Source organism: Aquila chrysaetos, chromosome 2, assembly GCF_900496995.4.
Source record: "Aquila chrysaetos chrysaetos chromosome 2, bAquChr1.4, whole genome shotgun sequence".
Classification (NCBI taxonomy): Eukaryota; Metazoa; Chordata; class Aves; order Accipitriformes; family Accipitridae; genus Aquila; species Aquila chrysaetos.
The window spans coordinates 3,326,989-3,345,621 of NC_044005.1; the positions used below are offsets into that span (position 1 = coordinate 3,326,989).

Genomic DNA, 18,633 nt, shown 5'->3' on the forward strand with positions numbered 1-18,633 from the left:
TTTGCTGTTGTTGAACACAGAACAGTACTGGGAAAAGAAAATGTTTTTGCTCTAGGTTTCAAGTAGAAAGAGGATGTTCCTTGCCCAGTAGTAAAACTTTATACAATAAAACACATCCAGTAAATTGGAAAAACAAGCTACACTTCTTTTATTCAAAATCAACACAATGTTACATCCTGAGATGACTCAAAACCCAAGAATAATTCTAATACATATGCTTAGGTAGAATTCCTGCCTGTGTCTGGCCAATGTTATAAATTATATTCATGAGTTAATTACTTTTGATAAAAACAATTTCTGTAATGCTACAGGCAAGCGACTTCACTATTGACAGAAACGGCAAACAAAACCAACCTCATAATGCGAGGAAGAAACAGGCAGGAGAAACTCTGAAAAGACTCAAGAAACAACAGGTTTTATTATCAAAATGTTTTCCTCCTGGTAACAGTGCCTGTTAAACCTTCCATTAAGTCTAAGTCATTACCAGTACTTTGAATACTTTGGAATCTATAAATGCAGTCCGTAAGACAGATGTATCTTTAAAGCAGTGCTATTTCAGCAAGTTTATAACTAACTGGAGCAGTTAGGTAGCCTCTCACCGAGCTTGGCTCCACAAGCACATACATCTGTCTTCTACTCGCATCGGCAATACGTTTACAGTTCCTGGCGGGATCAGTGGCCTAGCCCCAGTCTAAAGCAGTATTGCTGTTTTGACACAGTGGGACTCTGATTTGTTTGGCAAGGTTGCAGTTCTTCTGCCAAGTCTGAAATACAGGTGATAGACAGGCAGGAGTTTTTAAATTCACGCTGTAAACAAGGGGTTGCAGTAATCCTGAACCAGTATACAATCACCAACCAGTATGCAATCACAAATTAAAGCAAAACAAATATATTTTCCTTTGTACACAGAACACTGACTAAGGTGAGCTTGGAGTTCCCCCCGTACATCACTTTCCTTCCATTACTGACCCAGAGTACGTTACTTTTCAGACCACTTTCGTATATGTCATAACACGTATTAATTTAGTTTCCCCACGACGTATCCTCCTTTTATAAATTCTGAATGACTTGAACTTTGAACAATAAATAGCTTTTAATCTGCCATCCGGTTAGATGTTAGGGAAATGGTAGTTTGATTTCCTTGTTTTGCAGCAGTACTTCTTGCTGTCCAAAGCTGGCAGAACGTTACTACTGGTTAACTGAGGCAGGTACTGTAACTAAAGGAAAAGTTACATAGTCTGTATTTGTTTGAAATGAGAACAAAGCATGCATTTCATTTTTTAAAAAGGAATATAAGCTATAAAACTATTCATACTGTAACCCTGTACTTTTCAAACTAAGAGTCATGGATCTGGGGTTCTACAACTGGACTGCAACCACAACAGCTCATTAAAGGTATTTCTTCCAGTCATCCAGGGCAAGAAAAATATTACTGTTACATCCTTTTTGTCATAGAAATGGAAGAGGCGAATCAGTTTGATCCGGGAATTGATATGCTGTAGCAGTTCTCCATCCTACACCTCCAACTGCCCTGCATGTTACCAATTCAGTGTTACAGCTGTCATGGGGAATGTGGCTCACAGGAAGAACGAACTGCTGAATGACTCTCATCGTGAGGCTGGATTTGGAGACTTGGGCTGGAGTCTGGAAAGACTGAAATGGCAGGGAGACATTTGCTTGGCAACTCCCATTGCAGAAACACCCAGTGCATTGTGTAACGTCTGGAACTGAGTAAGGGATCACATCCCATCAGCAGTTACAAACGGAACTGGGCATTTTTGCCATCTCCACAATTTGGGATTCAAAAGCACCAAAAAGATCCCAGAGAACTCCAAATTAAACCAGCACGCAAGCCTGCCCAGCTTGTTCAGCTATCCTGCTATTCTGTGTCAGGAATGTACATTCCTGGATAAACCCAATCTTCCACATCGCTGTGCTGCTTATCCCCAGTGACTCCATGGAGCTGCAATGCAGAATTCAGTTTGTACTGAGTTACTCTTTAGCCAGGAGGTTCGTTTTCTTCTCGGGCTAAAATTAAGATCGGTCCAACGCAGGAGTTCTCTCTCACCGTTAACTGCCAGCATGAGCCCACCTCCTGGGAGCCAAAGAGAACCTGCCCCCTCCTTAGGCACAGAACATTAAATACTACTATGAAAATGTTACCCCTGGCACGTGCTTCCGAGTCAGCCTGGCTGGTTTCCGAGCTGTTTTTTCATGTTCTTTCCCCAGCTCCGCTGCCTCCCTAATGCTGTCAAAATAGGGGTGCTGCAGCAGCTGCTCACATGTCTGCCTCTCTGCAGGGTCCATACGAAGGCAACCCTTAGAAAGGATGAAGTAAAGGATCACACAAAACACTCGTTCAACAGGTCTGCACAATTCCAGCTACTCATCACAGCCAACGAGTATTCGCACGGATACATGTGTTAATCTTTTTTTTTTTTTTAATGGATTCTAGGAGTGGCTTTTTTTCGGAGCTTGCAGAACAGCTAATACTGAACAATTGCCACAAGGCAATAATAGAAATTGCAGCTAGAGGGACAGTTACAATTGTATGGTGTAGCAAACCATCAAGCCTCAAAAACCAGTTAAGCCCGTAACTTTCATTTGAACTAGAACAACTTTCTTAAACAGGGGAATCCACTATGGCACTAGCTGTGTTGTTCCAGTGTTTAGCATAGCTACTACCCACAGCTGCACCTTCTTTTTAATGTCTCCATCCTCCCAGTTTCCATTCACTGCATCTTAATAAGGGAATAATATGTTTTCCACCTCCATGGTAAAGATGAGTGGATTAGGAAGGAGTGGATTAAAAGTCCTCTCCAAATCCCCTCCAGCTCTTATTTTTCCATGAACCTCTGATAATTCAGTAGCCAACTCTCAAACCATTTACCAGCTGATAAGCAAAACAGACTGCTTTTGCTCAGTCTCAGTGCAGAGCTCTTCTACTAGCTGTAGTTTTCTTACCTTCATGAGAGCTAAAGCAGAGTATGAAGTATTAGGGAATTTCATTTCTAACGGCTCCTGGAGGGAAAACAACAGTGGGTGTACTCATATTAGCAAACTTTTCAGTCATTAGGGTACAGAGAACCAGCTTTCCATAGCAACATGACCTGTCCCTCACAAAATGCATCTGTCACTTCATGTGCTTGGAGGGGAGCTGCCAGGCATTACTGAGGATGGGTAGGTTGGCTGCTGTGCCACCAGAAGTGGGAAGAAGGAGCAGAGATTAAGCATTTGTTTGACTGCTTTTACACAGGGTATTGGTTAAAACGTCATGAAAGGGGTTCAGCCACCTCCAAATAATATTCTAGTGTATGTTAGCAAAGTAGAGGGCAAAGCTTTTGGATCGGGAAAAAATGCTGCGCAGCAAAGGACTGGTCAAGCTGAGCAAATGAGGCTTTTCCAGCTCTACTTCCAAAGCAGGCAGCATGTGTACTCTGGGTAAAAAGAAGCAGGACCATTTCTCTGTCCAAACACCATGTCTCCTTAGTACGGCAGAGAGATTGCTAGTTAGTGCTGGCCTCAAGGGAAGTGCGTCTGGAGGGAGCTCTTACCATGGTCTCTGGGTCTGGAATTCTTACCCCACTGAAGAACTGGTTGGTGTTGAACACTTGCTGGTGCCTGGGAATAAGATCCCCTTTGACCAAGAATAAAAAAAAAAAACAAAGTCGGATTAATTTGCTGTTTTTACAGTGCCTGCATTGAACAAGCTTATATCCTCTAACAAGGCTGACACCATCCGAGAGAACATCTAAAGAGACGGAGTACCATCAAGTGAGCTGACGTTCAAACGTTCTTTTGTGAAAACTAACATCCATCTAGGACATCAGTGATCCCACAGCCGTGTGACTGTGCTGAATGAAAGGCAGGGCCGCACAGCTCCAGCGGCCCGCAGTCACAACTGCCCAGGGCCTCATGCTGTAAACAGCTCAAAGAAATGCAGCTGGTGGGAGCAGTTTTTGGAGCAGGAGTACCCAGCCACTGTGCATCGTCCAGGCTCTGAGTTTCTGTGCTGTGCTGCAGAGTGGCTTTTATGAACTGTGGCCACTATAGCTGGGCGCCTTGAAAAGTACGTATTTCTATGTATCTTCCCATGCCAAATGCCTAGATGCTATCACTGCATTATTTGGGTAACCACAAATTTGGATCTGCGCTAGCAAAAAGACCCCTCGGTAGAGCACCAGGGAATGAGGTGGGCAAGGCACTAAGTTGCACAACCACATCTGCTCTGTGCCAGCACCTGTACCTCCACTGTGCGCTGGCCGAACTCAGGATCCGTGTGTCGCTGAGCGGGGAAACGTGTCTCAGCGTCATAGCTAGAGGGTGCTGTGCAAACACCTACCAGGATCTGAAACTCCAGCCATGCCACAGCACCGAGCTTCAGCCAGGGATCCTTCCCAAAGTGTTAAGCAAGATCAGATTCAGCAGCTGACTTCCCTGCTCACACCAGACACGATGGACCAGCCCTGGGCTCTGATGAGTAACTGGCAGGAGCCACTGTTTGTTTTGGAGGTGGCCGCATGGCAGCGTGGGCACGCTTTGTTGGTGTGCCCTGTGCGAGGGAGGGGGAGCAGGGCTCTGCTGGCCTGCTCTCCACGCTGATGCTGTGTTTCAGCATTTTCAAAGGAAAAGGGTTCCCAAGAGACAGCCTGTCTGCATAAACAGTCGTGTCTTCTCTGACTGCTGGAAGGGGACAGGCTAACCACAAGTGTTCCAGCTTCATTAAAATTTAGCTCATATTGGGTGAAATTCTTTTTATACACTCCTGAGGATGTTGTACAGAAAACTGCTGAAATGCAGCACTAACAGTAACATGCTGTAGCTTTTTCCCAATGCAGGTTCACGGCCCTTTTTTGAAGCTTAGCGCAGCTCAGAGCAAGCAAAATGTTAAAATCAAATCCGTAACAAAAGAGCCAGTACAATAGCCAAACCACCATAATTACACAGTTTTGACCAAGGAGCTTTTTTCTGTAAACACTGCCTCAGTCCATCACCTGGATGAAGAGGGAATTTCTTCTGGCTGAAACCCTATCATTAAAAATAAATTATAACTCACCTAACACTGGCATGTATGTATTCTGGAGGATGAGGCAATTGACATTGAACTATTTTTCTAGCTAAGGAGCTTATCTGTTTAAAGCCAGTAGTCACCTTTATAGTTTTATAAACTGCTCGGTAAAAATTACAATTCTTAGTTCATTCCAACATATTTCAGTTAAAAGTGGGCATTTGTTCCTTTCCACTCAAGAAATCACATTACACCCCAACATCAAATAGAATCAATGAGACTGGATTCATTTAAACGTTACACGAATAATGGCTCTTTTATTTAACCTCTGTTCCAAATCCGGAATGGCTCCCAAAATTCTTTGGTGAATAAAGACAAATGGGTGGAATAGTCAAACTTCCGTGTTCACACTCTCTTTCCCAAGCACACAGCCATCAATCAACAGGCACTGGCAATGTTTACCAGACCTCCAAAGCTGTGATGAACTAAATCCAATTATTTGGATTCTATTTGTTATCTAGAGGCAGGGACCACTTTGCTTGGTACCAAACCCTGAAAAATACCTGTATCTTTCAGACCTTTATGCAAAACACTCCTGGCCCTTTCTGGCACAGGCACCTAATTTTTCTACCTGTGTGGTGGCAGGTGAAGATGTGGAAAGGACAGTAGCAGAGGCAGGTGTTTCTGTGCCTCCTGTGGGGCTGGCCCTGTGCTCCCCACACCTTGATAGTCACCGAGCCACCCCAAAGGACCAGGAGGGGCATCCGTGGTCACCTAACACACCCCACATCTTTCTTAAACTGCCCAGCACCAGACCAGAGGTGACCACTGCTAAAAAGAGTGGAAGGATGGTTTCAGGCAGTTTGTAGGCAATGATCCTGCTTACGCAGCCCTGTCCCTTGTGAGCCTTTTAGCCACAGCCTGACACTGCTGGCTCATGCAAGCTGAAACCAATTCTGCCCCACGGATCTTCTTCTGAAGAACAGTCACCACCCACATGGATGCCAACTTTGTTTCCCCAGATCCTGCCAGGACCTGCAGCAGCATCTGTTTCTCCAACTACACAATCTCCTGACAAGATGTGTATGTGCAAGTCATGCCAGGAAAACCCAGCTCCCTTTTAAGGACAGTAACACCTCAAATAAGCCAGCACCTACTAAAGGGACAGATCCACTGGGTAAATTCACCTCCTGGAGAATCCTGATTCCCACCACAGAGGAATGTCCTCCTGGGCAAGCTCTGGTCTTGCCAAAGGCACCAGGAAGACTGGGGTTCTGACCACTGCCGAGGGGACACTTACCCAGGGTTCTCCGGATGAGGTACAGCTGGTCGACATCAGACTTGCCAGGCCACAGGGGGACCCCAGATAGCAGCTCTGCAAAGACACAGCCTATCGCCCACACGTCCACGGGAGGGCCGTACTGGGTGTCTCCCACAAGTAACTCTGGAGAGCGGTACCACCTGGTAGCCACATAGTCTGTGTAATAATCACTCGGACCAGCTAGGTTGGGGTCAGGAAGGAGAGAAACAAACAGGAATGTGGGATCAGAACGATGCAGATGAGCCACCATCAGTTGTTACACATGCTGGGGCACCTCCTGGGCAGGCAATAGCTACAGGAACAGGATGAGTCACTGGCCACTAGCAGAACCCAACTTTGGAAACACTTAAGGTTTGGCAAAAATCAGGACCATATTTTTCTCCAAATGAAAATATGCAGAGCTCCACAGCAGGGCCCTGCACCAGCCAGTGGTCAGTTCTCAAAGCCCACGTGATTTGTCTGAACAAGAACTAAAAAAAAAACAGATTAGGGGGTTTCTTTACAACGGAAAATGTGAACCCATTGTTTGCAGAGACAGCGCCTTCTGCCAGAGGGGCTCCTCCTGCCAGGGAACTCCAGCTGTGTCTCGAGCATTGCATAAGCAATGGCTGGGCAGCTCCAAGATGCCCAAGGCAGCAGGGAGCTCAGACACAGTTTGTTTACAGAGGCACTTGGCATCGGGGTGTCTGGGCTAGCTCCCTTTAAGCTGGTTTGGGGATCTCTACCCAGCCTTTAGCAGAGCTTCTCTGTGAAAACATGCCAGCCTTTATATATGATGATTTACACATGCATCAGACGACAACTGAGTTTTTACTGCTGTTTGAAAGCCTGATCCTACACTTCTTGTGTTAACAATCCATATAAGTAGCAAGTCGGCACTCACTCAGTATGCGAGCAAATCCAAAGTCACAAAGTTTGATGACAGAGTGCTTTGTTATCAGGATGTTTTCTGGCTTTACATCGCGGTGGATGCACTGGAAACAGAAAAAAACAAGGTTAGAAGCAAGTACTTAACCCGGCCCTCAGATAAAGACCCTCTTAATTCAGCCACATACCCCTTGCACGTTGTGCCAGGCAATTATTCCTGCTGAGAGAGAAGGTGAAAGGATTTCTTAACAGCAGCTAAAGCCACGTCCTGCTGTGCAGGACAACTACCCTGCCTATACCCCACCTTTGGGACGAGACACTGTGCAGGCTCCCAGCTTCAGCTGCGTAGCTCTGTATCGCGTCAGCTCCCCAGAACCAGCCGGGAATCTGTTAGCAGGAGGAGCGAGGTTTGCATAGCAAGAATTGTTGTTAACCTGGCTCTCTGCAAATGCAACTCACTTGATAACAGCTGTGCGTAACACACTCCTAATAAGGGACTCGGTTTTATGAATATGTGGGGAGATCCTAATGAGACGTGCGTAGGTCCTCTAGGATCACTTCTTGGATGACGTCCATGAAGTGTATTGACTGATAATCTGGTAGACAAGCAAATTATTTTCCTGGCAAAGCTCACAGATGAGATGAAGGCTATGGTTTAGATGTGGGACTTTATCTATCCTTGTAGATGTCAGAGCACGCCTGGTATTCCCTCTACTCAGCACAGGTGAGACGCTTCCACAGTTCTGTGTCCAGCTTTGGGATCCTCAGTAGAAGGAAGATGTGGGCATACTGGAGTGACTCCAGTGAAGGGCCATTAAAATGACTAAGGGATTGGGGTATCTGACATCCAAGAAGAGGATGAGAGAGCTGGGACCATCATTCAACCTGGAGAAGTCTCAGGGGGGATCTTATCAATGTGCATAAATACCTGATGGGAAGAAGTAAAGACGACCGAGCCAGGCCCCCCTCAGTGGTGTCCAGTGAAAGTATGACAGGCAATGGGCACAAATTGAACACGCAGGAAATTCCATTTAAATGCAAGCAATTATTTTTTCACCAAACACCCAGACAGGTTGTCGAGAGAGTCTGTGGAGCCTCCATCCTTGGAGATATTCAAACCCTGACTGGGAAAGTTTCTGAGCAGCCTGCTCTGGCTGACCCAGCTTAGGTAGGAGGGCTGGACAAGATGATCTCCAGAGGTTCCTTCCAACATCAGCAATTCTGTGATTCTTGAGAAGTCACCTTGCCTGCTGAAGGTTCACAACAATTGAATTTGGGCTTGGGAAAGAGTTTCTGCTGATCAAACTAGCAGAGACCTTAATTTCTTCTGCCTATGTGTGAGAGGTATGCTCTACTGAAATCACCAGGATCTAGCTCATGTTGTCCCTCCCTTACCATCACCTCAGCACAAACACCTCAGACTTTTCCTAGCTAAGCTGGTGGTAAATTATAGTATCTCCCTGAGGACTGAAATGCTGCTTGTTAAGCCAGTGTCATGGAGTTCCAAAAAGGGCAGCTGCATAAAACCTCATTACCTGTGATCTACAGCAGGTCAGACTGCAGCATCTCATTGTTCCCTTGGCTTTAAAATTCCATTAAATCTTTCAGACTGAGTGGGGGAACAGAAAAAAAGAAGAAAAACAACAAATCTTGGAAGCAGGACAGACCTATGGCCAAGTTCCTGTGGCTCAACTGGACATAATTCTCCCAGCAAAGACAAAACACCCATTCCAGAGCGATCTCTTGCCCGACTCCTAAATCTCAAATATTGGCAGATAAACAAAACCAATTACAGCTAAGTTTGCCTAAAGAACTTCTCCAAAAGGCTCCTTTCCTTCCCTGCTTCTTAAAGCGTCCCCACTGCTTTTGTGTCATGCACACAACTCACATCTCCCTCCAGAAAGCAGAGGAAGGGTTGTAAAAGTGGTTTACTGTATCTAATTTTTGAAACCTTTTAACTGGTATTATGATTCAATGCCTATGTCTATCAACAGAAGGACTTCCTGTGAAATCAGTAGCAGTTTGCTCAGGTCTCAGCTGATTAGATATTAAGCCAGTCTTCTAAACGTCAGTTCTAATGCACAGCACAGGGAACATACAAAGATATATTCCTGTTGAGCCTGGAAGCTTGTCTAAGGTCATGAGTGTAAATCATTCCTTGACAGCAAACCCAAGGGACCTGTGTGATAGTAAATGCAGCTGTTGTGGGTATACACTAATATTTCAGATATGTTTCCTGTTGAAAACAGGAAATTTCATCTGACTTCGTCCCATGAAAGCTCTGTAATCAGGCAAATGGCAACAGAATCTCCTTCTCCTCCAATGCCATGTTACAGGCAATCGTTACTGCTGTTTAGGGGACTTACATTGTGTTTATGGCAGAAGTTCACAGCTTGGAGAGTCTGCCAGGTTATGCTCTTCACTAGATGCTCCGGCACCCTGTTTTAAAAAAGCACATTTTTATTTTGGCCATTAAAAATAACTTCACTATTACAGGAAAAAGGAAGAGGAGGTCTTTGAGTGCTAACATTGTACAGGGATCTCTGAGCAAAACCTCGTCAGGGACCAAGTCAGAAAACTCAGAAAAAACCCACTAGCTGCATTTTCTTGCTATAAATAAGTTACAAGAAACACATAATAACCCTCAGTTTGTTGATCTTCCACTGCAGGGAACCAGTCATGCTGGGCTGTTGATGGTGGAGGCTGTTTGTACCTCTTCCCGTGTTTCAGAGCTGAGGCTGAGCTCTGCCTGCACCCCTCTGCAGAAAGCAATGCTCTCCTGTCAGGTTATCCTCCAAGCATCGCAGGAGCATCAAAGGGAACATCAACACCACTTCCAAATCCAGTCAATGCAATAAGACCCCAGGATTTATGGCAGCTAAGAGCATGCCAGAGTGTCTGGTACCACTCAGTCACAGCCAGCATGAAGCCTGCCAAGTAATGACCACACATCAGTGCGTGCAAGTCCGTGTCAAATCCTGTCTTGTGGCTGTGCTTAGCATCCACGCTTCCTGGCAATCCTCCTGAAATGCCAGCAGGCATTTCAGCCTCTGCAACTGCTCAGAGAGTTGGAGGTGGTGGAGTACCCATGGTATAGATGCATGCTCTGACTTGCAATGCTGTCAAGTCATTGATTGTCCAGAGTGGAGAGGTGACCAAAATGGAACGGGGAAGGATGTTCCTACAAGAGTATAAAGCTCTACTTTGGTTTGCATCTCCTCTCCTTCCCTCCAACAGCTGGCAAACACTTCAGAGAAAGAAAACCTCTGTTAAAAATCCAGCCTCCTCTCCTCAATTTCAGTTACTGTACTTAAACTTAAACTTCCTTGGCTGTAACAGTCTTCAATAACCCCAGGAAAGGCAGAGGTGACAGTCTTGGCACTTTCAAGCTCAAATCCAATTTTATTTCATGTGTTTCATGCTGAAAAGCTTCTGATACATCATAAAGAAAAAAAAAACCAACCCCAAAACTAAACCAAAACAGTATGCAGCAAGCCTGGCTTTTTCTTTAAGGCACCTTCTGCTGTCAGCGCTGAAGGTCTTGTGCCGACACTGCTGTTGCAATGCTAGAGTTTCCTTGCAGAAACATCCTAGAGGGATAAGAGTACTGCACTGACAGCCTGACAAGGGGATGAAGTTGGTCAAATGACCTGGAAACACGGTGCAAAGAGGCGTGTGCCCACCCATCTTAATCCTGACCACAAACTTGACCATCTGCGTAGCAAAGATCAAAAGCAAAGCATGCAACCAGGCGTTACACGTTCATTCACACTGGAGTTGTTCTGATGAACAGAAAGCAAATGTGAAGTATTTTCTTCAAAGAGGGTTATCCGTCCTCTCTTCAGATTCCAGGTGAACAGGTTCAAACTGGGGTGAAAGCTGCTCACCAGCTCATGAAGTGATCTGCTATTAGCATGCTCCATTCTCCTTCTTAGAGCTCCACATCAGGGAGAAAGATAATAACAGACTCTTGTTTACTCAACCCCCAATTAGTCTCCTGCAGGCAATTCATTTAGCTCCAGGTCTGTAAAATGATTTATGAACTTCTGCTCAGCATTTCCACAGTACCAAGTCACTGTGAATAATTAGGGACAATGTATTTAGGGGGAGTGTCATTTATAATGTGTCAAAAGAACAAACCCTGTCCTGGAGAATGTTCCTTCTGCCTGTGTAGCTCACACTTTGTGCAAGTGCCGGTTTAAAGAGGGTACCTGACCTGAGGCTGCGCAGAATGCTGCAGGCACAGCTCCTGGTGACTCCGGCCAGCCAACACATGCTCCTTAGCACAGCAGCATGCCAGAGCGCTAGAAGTCACTGGTCTGTCATATGGGTCATCCGTGACATCACTACAGACTGTATATGTTTTGGGAGCTCAATGACATTGCCCGAGTGCCCGCAGCCTGGGACTGCACAGCCTCCCACAGTGATGTGTAACACGCCTGGGGAGCAGCAGAAGGAGGGCTGCGTGCCCCCATCCCACCTGCCCGCCTCCCCCAGCAGCCCTAACCTCTTCACAGCGAGACAAAAGATGCTCCCAAGCCACTCAGGTTTGCTGCTGCCGAGCCAAAGATCACCCCAACACTCGGGCTCAGTGCTCCAGTCTCCTTGGTGAGCAGCGCTGTGCAGGAGCGCACGCAGGCTCATATGCAATTCTTTTGGATGTCATTGCTAAACCACAGTAACAGAGCAAGTCCTGGGCACCGGGCTGAAAAACCTCTCCTGTAATTAATGGAATTCTTCTGAAAACTGTGCAGAGCAGCAATGACATAGACAGTCCCTGACTCCTTTGCTCAAAGCTCCCAGTGAGAGACAGCCCACTCACCCCCGGGGGTGCTTGTCCAGCTCATGGAGAACTGTGTGGTCGCAGTATTCGAAGACCAGATGCAGCCTCCGCTTCCTCCTGAACACTTCCAGCAGGTTCACCAGGTTGGGGTGTTTCAGTTGCTGTAACACACAGATGGACTGGTTAGTTACTGCACGGGGGAGTGGGGTAAAGGTGCGGGAGACAGTGCTTTTGCCCACAAGGTCTCAATTCTTTAAGCTGAAACCTTTTATACAAGCACAGCACAACGTGAAGAAGGAGCTCAGCCACAGCTCAGCCTGTGGTGTCGTTATTTTAGGAACTGACCGTGGGCAACAAGTCAGCTTGGCTTCAGCGAGTGCCTCTTAGAAAAGATGCTCATAGATAAAGAATTCATCACGGTGCCCACAGCTATTCCAGCAGTGCCTTTCATTGTATGTATCCAGCCTTTGACCGCACCACAATGAAAAGCAGCTCTCCCTGGAGAATTGCTTGGGAAATCACACACGGCAAGAGCCTGTAGCAGGCAAACACACATTTAGGAGAAACCAAGAGCTCCTCTGATAAGCCTAAGTAAAGCACGTGGTCTCAGCTTCACCAGCTTATTGTCAGAATCTGAATGGATTAATTAGGAGAATTTTTATTGCTGCTTCTTCCTCTTCCTCTCAATCTACTTCATGTGCTCATACCAGGGCTTCCTCTCCTAGGGAGCTCAGACAGCTTCTTACCACACAGAAAGCCTGAGCACAGCAGGTTTATTCAAACACACCTTGCAAGAGGTGAGGCTGGACATTACTGGAGCTTCTCATTTCCTATTCTTTTGCCCATATTTTGGGGGAGGGCTGGAAGAGGGCTTGAACTCGGGGGCAAAACACAGTGTTCAGAAAAGGAAACAAAGAAAAGCCAGACCCAACTCCGGAATGTTATTTCTTTTCAGATGACTCATGGCACCGTCCCCTCTGCTTGCAGGGACCTGTATCCATGAGGGCTTTGCCTGACCAAGGCTTTAAAACAAACACATTTCTAAGCAAGGAGGCTGGAAAGGGCATTGCCTAGGAGTTACGCTAGCCCCATCTTCTAATGTGCCTCTAAGCCGTCTGGAAAAGCCTGCAAAGCAGAAGGAAGCAGAGAGTCAAGACTAGAGAAAACTGTAAGGGGCCTCAACTGAGGAATGCAGCTGTTTGGGGAAGCACCCAGTTAACCCCAAGGTGAAGCGTCACTGAAATCCACAACTTGAATCCTGGGGTTAACCAGTGAGCGTGAGTAGAAGAGCAGGTCAGTACAAGGCCTCCACCATACCTCATTGCCAGCCTGTCACGAGTAGGAGAGGCATGACAGGGGCTATTTCTGTGCTCCGATGGGCACACTGTGGGACCCTTTGCAAAATATAATTTTATTCAAGCAGGTCACTGTAAAAGCTCCTTGTAAAGAGAGACTTTCCAGGGAACTCCCTGCCTCTGGGGGGCATTATACAGAACCCAAACTATACTGAGCCCATATGCCAACATACAGGGTCCCTGATAATATGCAGAAGGTGCCTATTCCAGTCCTGCAAACTGGCAGCAAGGAGCTGATCTTTCTAAACAGCATCTCTTACCACATACATGTCTTGTTCCTTCAATCCTGCCCACACTGTGTAAACCATCTGCCAGCATCAAAGACTTTTGCACCCATCTGGATCAAACCTAGGTTACAACCAAGATCTTCTGACTACTTCCTCAGTCCTCCATGGTGAGTATTTGTACGCCAAGTGCCTTCGCTGTCTAGCACAAGGTACCCGACAGTGTCAGCAGAGGCTGTCAGCATAACCTTCTCTGCCCTGGCCACATCTCCTGACCTTGCATAACGGATGGACTTTCTTTGCACACCCTCAGTTCCCATGGCAGGGCTGCTAGTGAAAGCATTGAACCACAAGGCAGGAGGCTTGTAACACCTCTCAAGTTTAGTATTTATCTAGCAGTATCTCCATTCTTGTCATTTCCTTATCCACTTTGCAAAAGGTGATCAGACACGGAGAATGGCCTGCAAGACTGCTGAAAATCCCAGCAATGATAGCGATTCTCCCAGGAATTGTGCACATAACGTGCCACCTATCCTGTTAAGCATATCCACATCCCGCAAAGTACCTCTCTGCCATGTGTACATTAGACAAAGCCCAGTCTACCAGTTCAGACTCCATCATGAAAGTCAGACAGCTGCCGTGGCTCTGATACGGCCCCTTCCCTCACCAGCCAGGCAGCTCCTGATAGACTGTGTAAAGTGGATCCCTCCTTTTCCATGCTCTCGGTGTGTGTTGGCATATTATGTTCCCAGAGATCAGCGATAACAGAGATATCTGAGAGCAAGCTGGGCCTCCAGCAACTCTGCTGGGTAACAGGTGCCCGATTCCTCTGTTGCTCTCAGCAGATCTGCCTGCCAGCATGGACAAACTGCTGGGCACGGCCAAGCCTGCCAGCAGGAAGGAGGCAGACGAGACACCCTCTGCAATGCTTAGATTCTACTTTTAGAGACAGGTGAGGGTGAAATAATTGCCAACTGATTGTAAAGCAAGAAGAAAGTTAAATCAACAAGAATAGATTGAGATTTCTAGAAAACCTCTAGCAGTTACAGGTTGCTTGTATGAGTCAGCCTTCAGGAGTGACCTTCACAGAGCAGGCTGTGCCCAGGGGACAGTCTGTCCTGGTCATCCTCACGCGTGCGTGGAGCTGGGGTTTCTGGAGACAGCGAGCTTGGGTTTGGAAGCACGAGCTCTAGCTGAGCTGGGGACGCTGCGAGGGGACACAGCTGTGTGAACAAGCCCCCGCACACACAAGAGTGGGTTAACCTGCCCACTTGTGAGAAGCGTGAAGAGGGTCCCCCGGGAGCAGTCTTGTCAAGGCGTCTCCCCATGCCTTGCTCACAGCCAGCCTCCACGGTTGGGGCTCTCCAGGCAGTCGGGTTCACTGCGCCAATGTCTCTTGTGCAGGCAGACGTGCACACAAAGCCACCGTAAATCTGCCAGCGACTCTAAAAACATCCCCGGCCGGCGTTGCAGCGTTTCAGAGTGCAGTTTCTAAGGCTACCAGTGCTGCCGGTGGCTGGTTGCTGGCAGCACTGGGATGGGCTTCCCCTCCCTGCCCCGTGCTTGGGTGACAACGCTGTGTGTCACCTTCTGCATACAGGCCACATGTCCTGCATGGGCTCGTTCCCAAAGTTATAAATGCTCCTGTGCTAAGACGATAGGGATTATTTCCTGTTTCGTATATGAACACAGCTTTGCATTGTCTTTTTCTTTCATCTTCTTTGCAATGTCAGAGCTAAAAACTGCGTCAGCCTCCATGCGAAGGTTGGGGAGACAACACCCTTCTGGAAACAGCAGGCACTGATGGCTTTACACACAGTTTCGCTCTGTTTTCACATATTTCCAGCCTTTCCTATGGAATCGGGATCACGCAGGGTGTTTCAAGACTCTGCATACTGCCCCGCTCTCCCACCCCACCTCCCATGGCTCCTGGCCATAAAAAGCCCTTTGTCTACAAGGTATTTGCTGTGCAGAATAATAATTTATCAGGCCCTACATCTTTTACTGATGAAACATAATCTCACTACATCTTTGACAAACACTTAGTTGTTGCCTAAGCCAGGAAATACCTCAACAAACAAACAAACAAACTGTTACTATTTACAGAGAAAAAGTTGAAAAGATAGTCAAGCAGGTCTGTACTTGTTAAAATCAACAGTGCCCTGACACAGATCCTGCCATGGCTAGCTACAGTGGTGTCGGCTTTGGACCCTTAAGGATGATGCATTTACCGTCTGCATTACAAGTGACTTCTGCAATGATTATCTTCATCTTCAGGTCTTTAATATTATTTAAATCTTAATGCATCTCCAGCACTGTTTACTAAAATGATACACCTACATGTCACCTGTTTGCTTCAGATAGGAGAAACACTTAGGTTGCTTCTCCCCAAAATCTAACTGAAAAATAAATACGCTTTTTTCCTAGGTGATGGCTCTTCTAGGATGATATCCAGGCTTATTTTGCCTCTTTTTGCAGCGGGTAGAGAATCAGGCCTTCATATTCCTTTGACAATAACATTTACACCACTTATTTACATATAAATGCTCAATAAAAGACAAGCCGATAGCACAGAGAGATTTGGGGAAAAGAAAAATCAGAAATACTGTAAGCTGCTGAAATCTTGCACTTAATTGCAAATCTGAAAGTTACTTGGTTCCCAGCAAGCAAATTAAGCTAACTCGATGGAAGGGAACATTGACTGCAATGAGTATCAACTGCTGCTATGCAAATACCAACAGGCAGTGAAGTCTGGGAACGTCATGCAGAAATCAGAGACCAAGGAACTATGAATTTTGGGAAAGAAGTTTTAAATAAAATGGAACATCTTTCTCTGTGCATTTCTGTAGGGTTTTGTTAACTCCAAAAGCCTAAATCATTGCCTGTCTACAAGAATGCATTGTGTCTAATCTGAATGGCATGTTTCTTGTAAAAAGGAGTCCTATTGGAAGTCATTATTTTACAATTTATAATAAAACAACATGCTGTTAATATGGTTCTTTAATCAGTTCAATGTTTTAAAGCTATGGCTCTTCTGTAAGGAAAAGAGAAAGCTGAAGATGGGGAGATGATGGAGGTGTATGAAGTCACAAGTACCCTGGAGAAAGTGAAAAGGGAACAACTCTCTCCACTTCTCAGAACACACAACTGAGGGTACTGTATGCCATCACCCAGCAGCAAGTTTATAACAAATAAAAGGAAATGTTTTTTCACCAACACATTCCTAAAGTCGTGGCACTCACTGCCTCAGGAAACCACGGAGACCAAATGAATACACTGGTTCAAAAAGAGATAGGACAAACTCCCAACAGTCTATGAACGTTTGCTAAGCATGGAGCAATGGGCACAACCTCTGGCTCTAGAAAATGCTCAGAAGATGAGTGTTTGAAAGGAAACCTTACACCATCCTCTCCCTCTTTCTCCTAGGTTTCTCCTCATTTCTGCATACTTGATGGACCTGGCCTATGACTCACTGCAAATGTTCCCGTGCTTTTATTTCATCAGGAAAATAAACACAGAGGCTGAATGAATGAGTGACTCATTTCTATGTGAGGATGAGCTCTCACACAGAAATCAAGAAAGGATCAGCAGAGACAAGGTGCTGCCACGGTTCACAGGTGCCAGTTCTGCAGTCGCTTCCACGTGTGAATACCTCCAAGCCTACACAGCCCCCGGCATTCAATACACGGCTGGATCCCACCTGCACCTCAGGGTCCGATGCTGCGGATCCCCCACAACCAGGGGCTCAGAAAGGGCATTTTAAGGAGGAGCTGGGGCAGATTTATCAAGCGGGGAGCCAGGAAAGCTGCAACCTGCAGCCATCCCTCACCTCATGCTATCTAGGATCGCTTTTTGCTTGCAAGCTTTACACCAGCTCCAACAGTCCTTGTCTCTGGGGGGGGAATCTCCTGGAGGCAGAGGGGTCTGCTGCCGGCCGGCCTGTTACAGGTGGTGCTGACCGTGCACCAAGGGCAGAGCAGTGCCTGTACCAGCCAGGACACTGCTGACTCCACGGGGGGACAGAGACTGGATCAATCCCTCTCTGAAGGGCACAGTGATGACTTTGTTGATGCTCCTCCACCACCCACGGCAGAAAAAATCGGCAGCCTGCCGTTTGCAGGGTCTGAATCCCCACCTGCACCAACCCTCTTTGATGCGTGACAGCCTGGGCTGTGGAGGGTCACCTCCGTCCCGAGGCATGTCCGTCCCCGGCCAAACGGGTCAGACTTTCACTGGCACCAGCTTTCTCCCAGAGAAACTGACTGACTTGGCCACCTTACCTACCACTCCCTCACGCCCTGTCTCCTCATGACGCCCCATCCCCTCATGGCTGCCCTCACGCCCCGTCTCCTCACGACGCCCCATCCCCTCATGGCTGCCCTCACGCCCCGTCTCCTCACGACGCCCCATCCCCTCATGGCTGCCCTCACACCCCGTCTCCTCACAATGCCCCATCCCCTCGCTTCTTCCCTCACGCCCCGTCTCCTCACGACGCCCCATCCCCTCACGGCTGCCCTCATGCCCCGTCTCCTCACAATGCCCCATCCCCTCATGGCTGCCCTCACACCCCGTCTCCTCACAGTGCCCCATCCCCTCGCTTCTTCCCTCACGCCCCCTCCCCTGGCAGCTCCCTCAGGGCTCCCCAGATCCCCTCAGGGCTCGCAATGGCGGGGCACAGCCCGCAGGCACCACAGCCGCCGAGCCGGCAGCGGTGCCGTTGGCGCCGAAGCCCACCCTCCCCGGGGCGCCCGCCCACCGCCCACCTTCAGCATACGAATCTCCCGCAGGGCGATCTTCCTGATCACTGGGTCCTCCTCGGACTCCAAGAACTTCTTAATGGCCACGATCTGACCGGTGTCCTTGTTGCGGCACTTGAAGACGACGCCGTAGGAGCCTTCCCCGACCTTGCTCAGCTTCTCGTACCGCTCCATGGCGCGGGGTGAGGGGGGGGGCGGGCCGCCCCGGCGCAGCTCCCTCGCCTCAGAGAACGGCAGCACCGGCCCCGGTCCCGTTCCCCGTCCCCCGCCCGCCCTCCCGCCGCCTCACCCGCAGCTCCGGCGGGGCCGGGGCGGGCC

The 18,633-nt window shown here is 47.6% G+C and overlaps 1 protein-coding gene across 2 annotated transcripts; it reads right to left on the reverse strand.

Annotated features, from left to right (window-relative positions):
- Window positions 1-120: 120 nt before the first annotated feature.
- Window positions 121-18,633, reverse strand: CDKL1 (cyclin dependent kinase like 1). Of its 2 annotated transcripts, none has more exons than XM_030039177.2 (9): window positions 18,322-18,633; window positions 12,019-12,140; window positions 9,563-9,635; window positions 7,213-7,303; window positions 6,309-6,509; window positions 3,582-3,637; window positions 2,965-3,021; window positions 2,164-2,319; window positions 121-1,217 (listed from the first exon to the last, which is right to left on the reverse strand). In XM_030039177.2, the coding sequence occupies exons 1-9, from the start codon at window positions 18,487-18,489 to the stop codon at window positions 1,110-1,112; spliced, it is 1,032 nt and encodes a 343-aa protein (XP_029895037.1). In that variant the 5' UTR covers window positions 18,490-18,633; the 3' UTR covers window positions 121-1,109. The 2 variants fall into 2 exon arrangements, with proteins under 2 accessions (XP_029895037.1, XP_029895028.1); XM_030039168.2 differs by having other exon boundaries at window positions 3,555-3,637; window positions 18,322-18,629.

What these genes read in the sequence shown, in the direction of transcription:
- CDKL1 (XM_030039168.2), bottom strand. Translation starts at nt 18,489, where the DNA reads ATGGAGCGGTACGAGAAGCTGAGCAAGGTCGGGGAAGGCTCCTACGGC. An exon ending in TGGATTTGCTCGCATACTGA is followed by an intron (nt 6,510 to 7,212) that starts GTGAGTGCCGAC and finishes ACCCCAACCTAG; the next exon opens with CTGGTCCGAGTGATTATTAC. An exon ending in CCTCATCCGGAGAACCCTGG is followed by an intron (nt 3,638 to 6,308) that starts GTAAGTGTCCCC and finishes TCTTGGTCAAAG; the next exon opens with GGGATCTTATTCCCAGGCAC.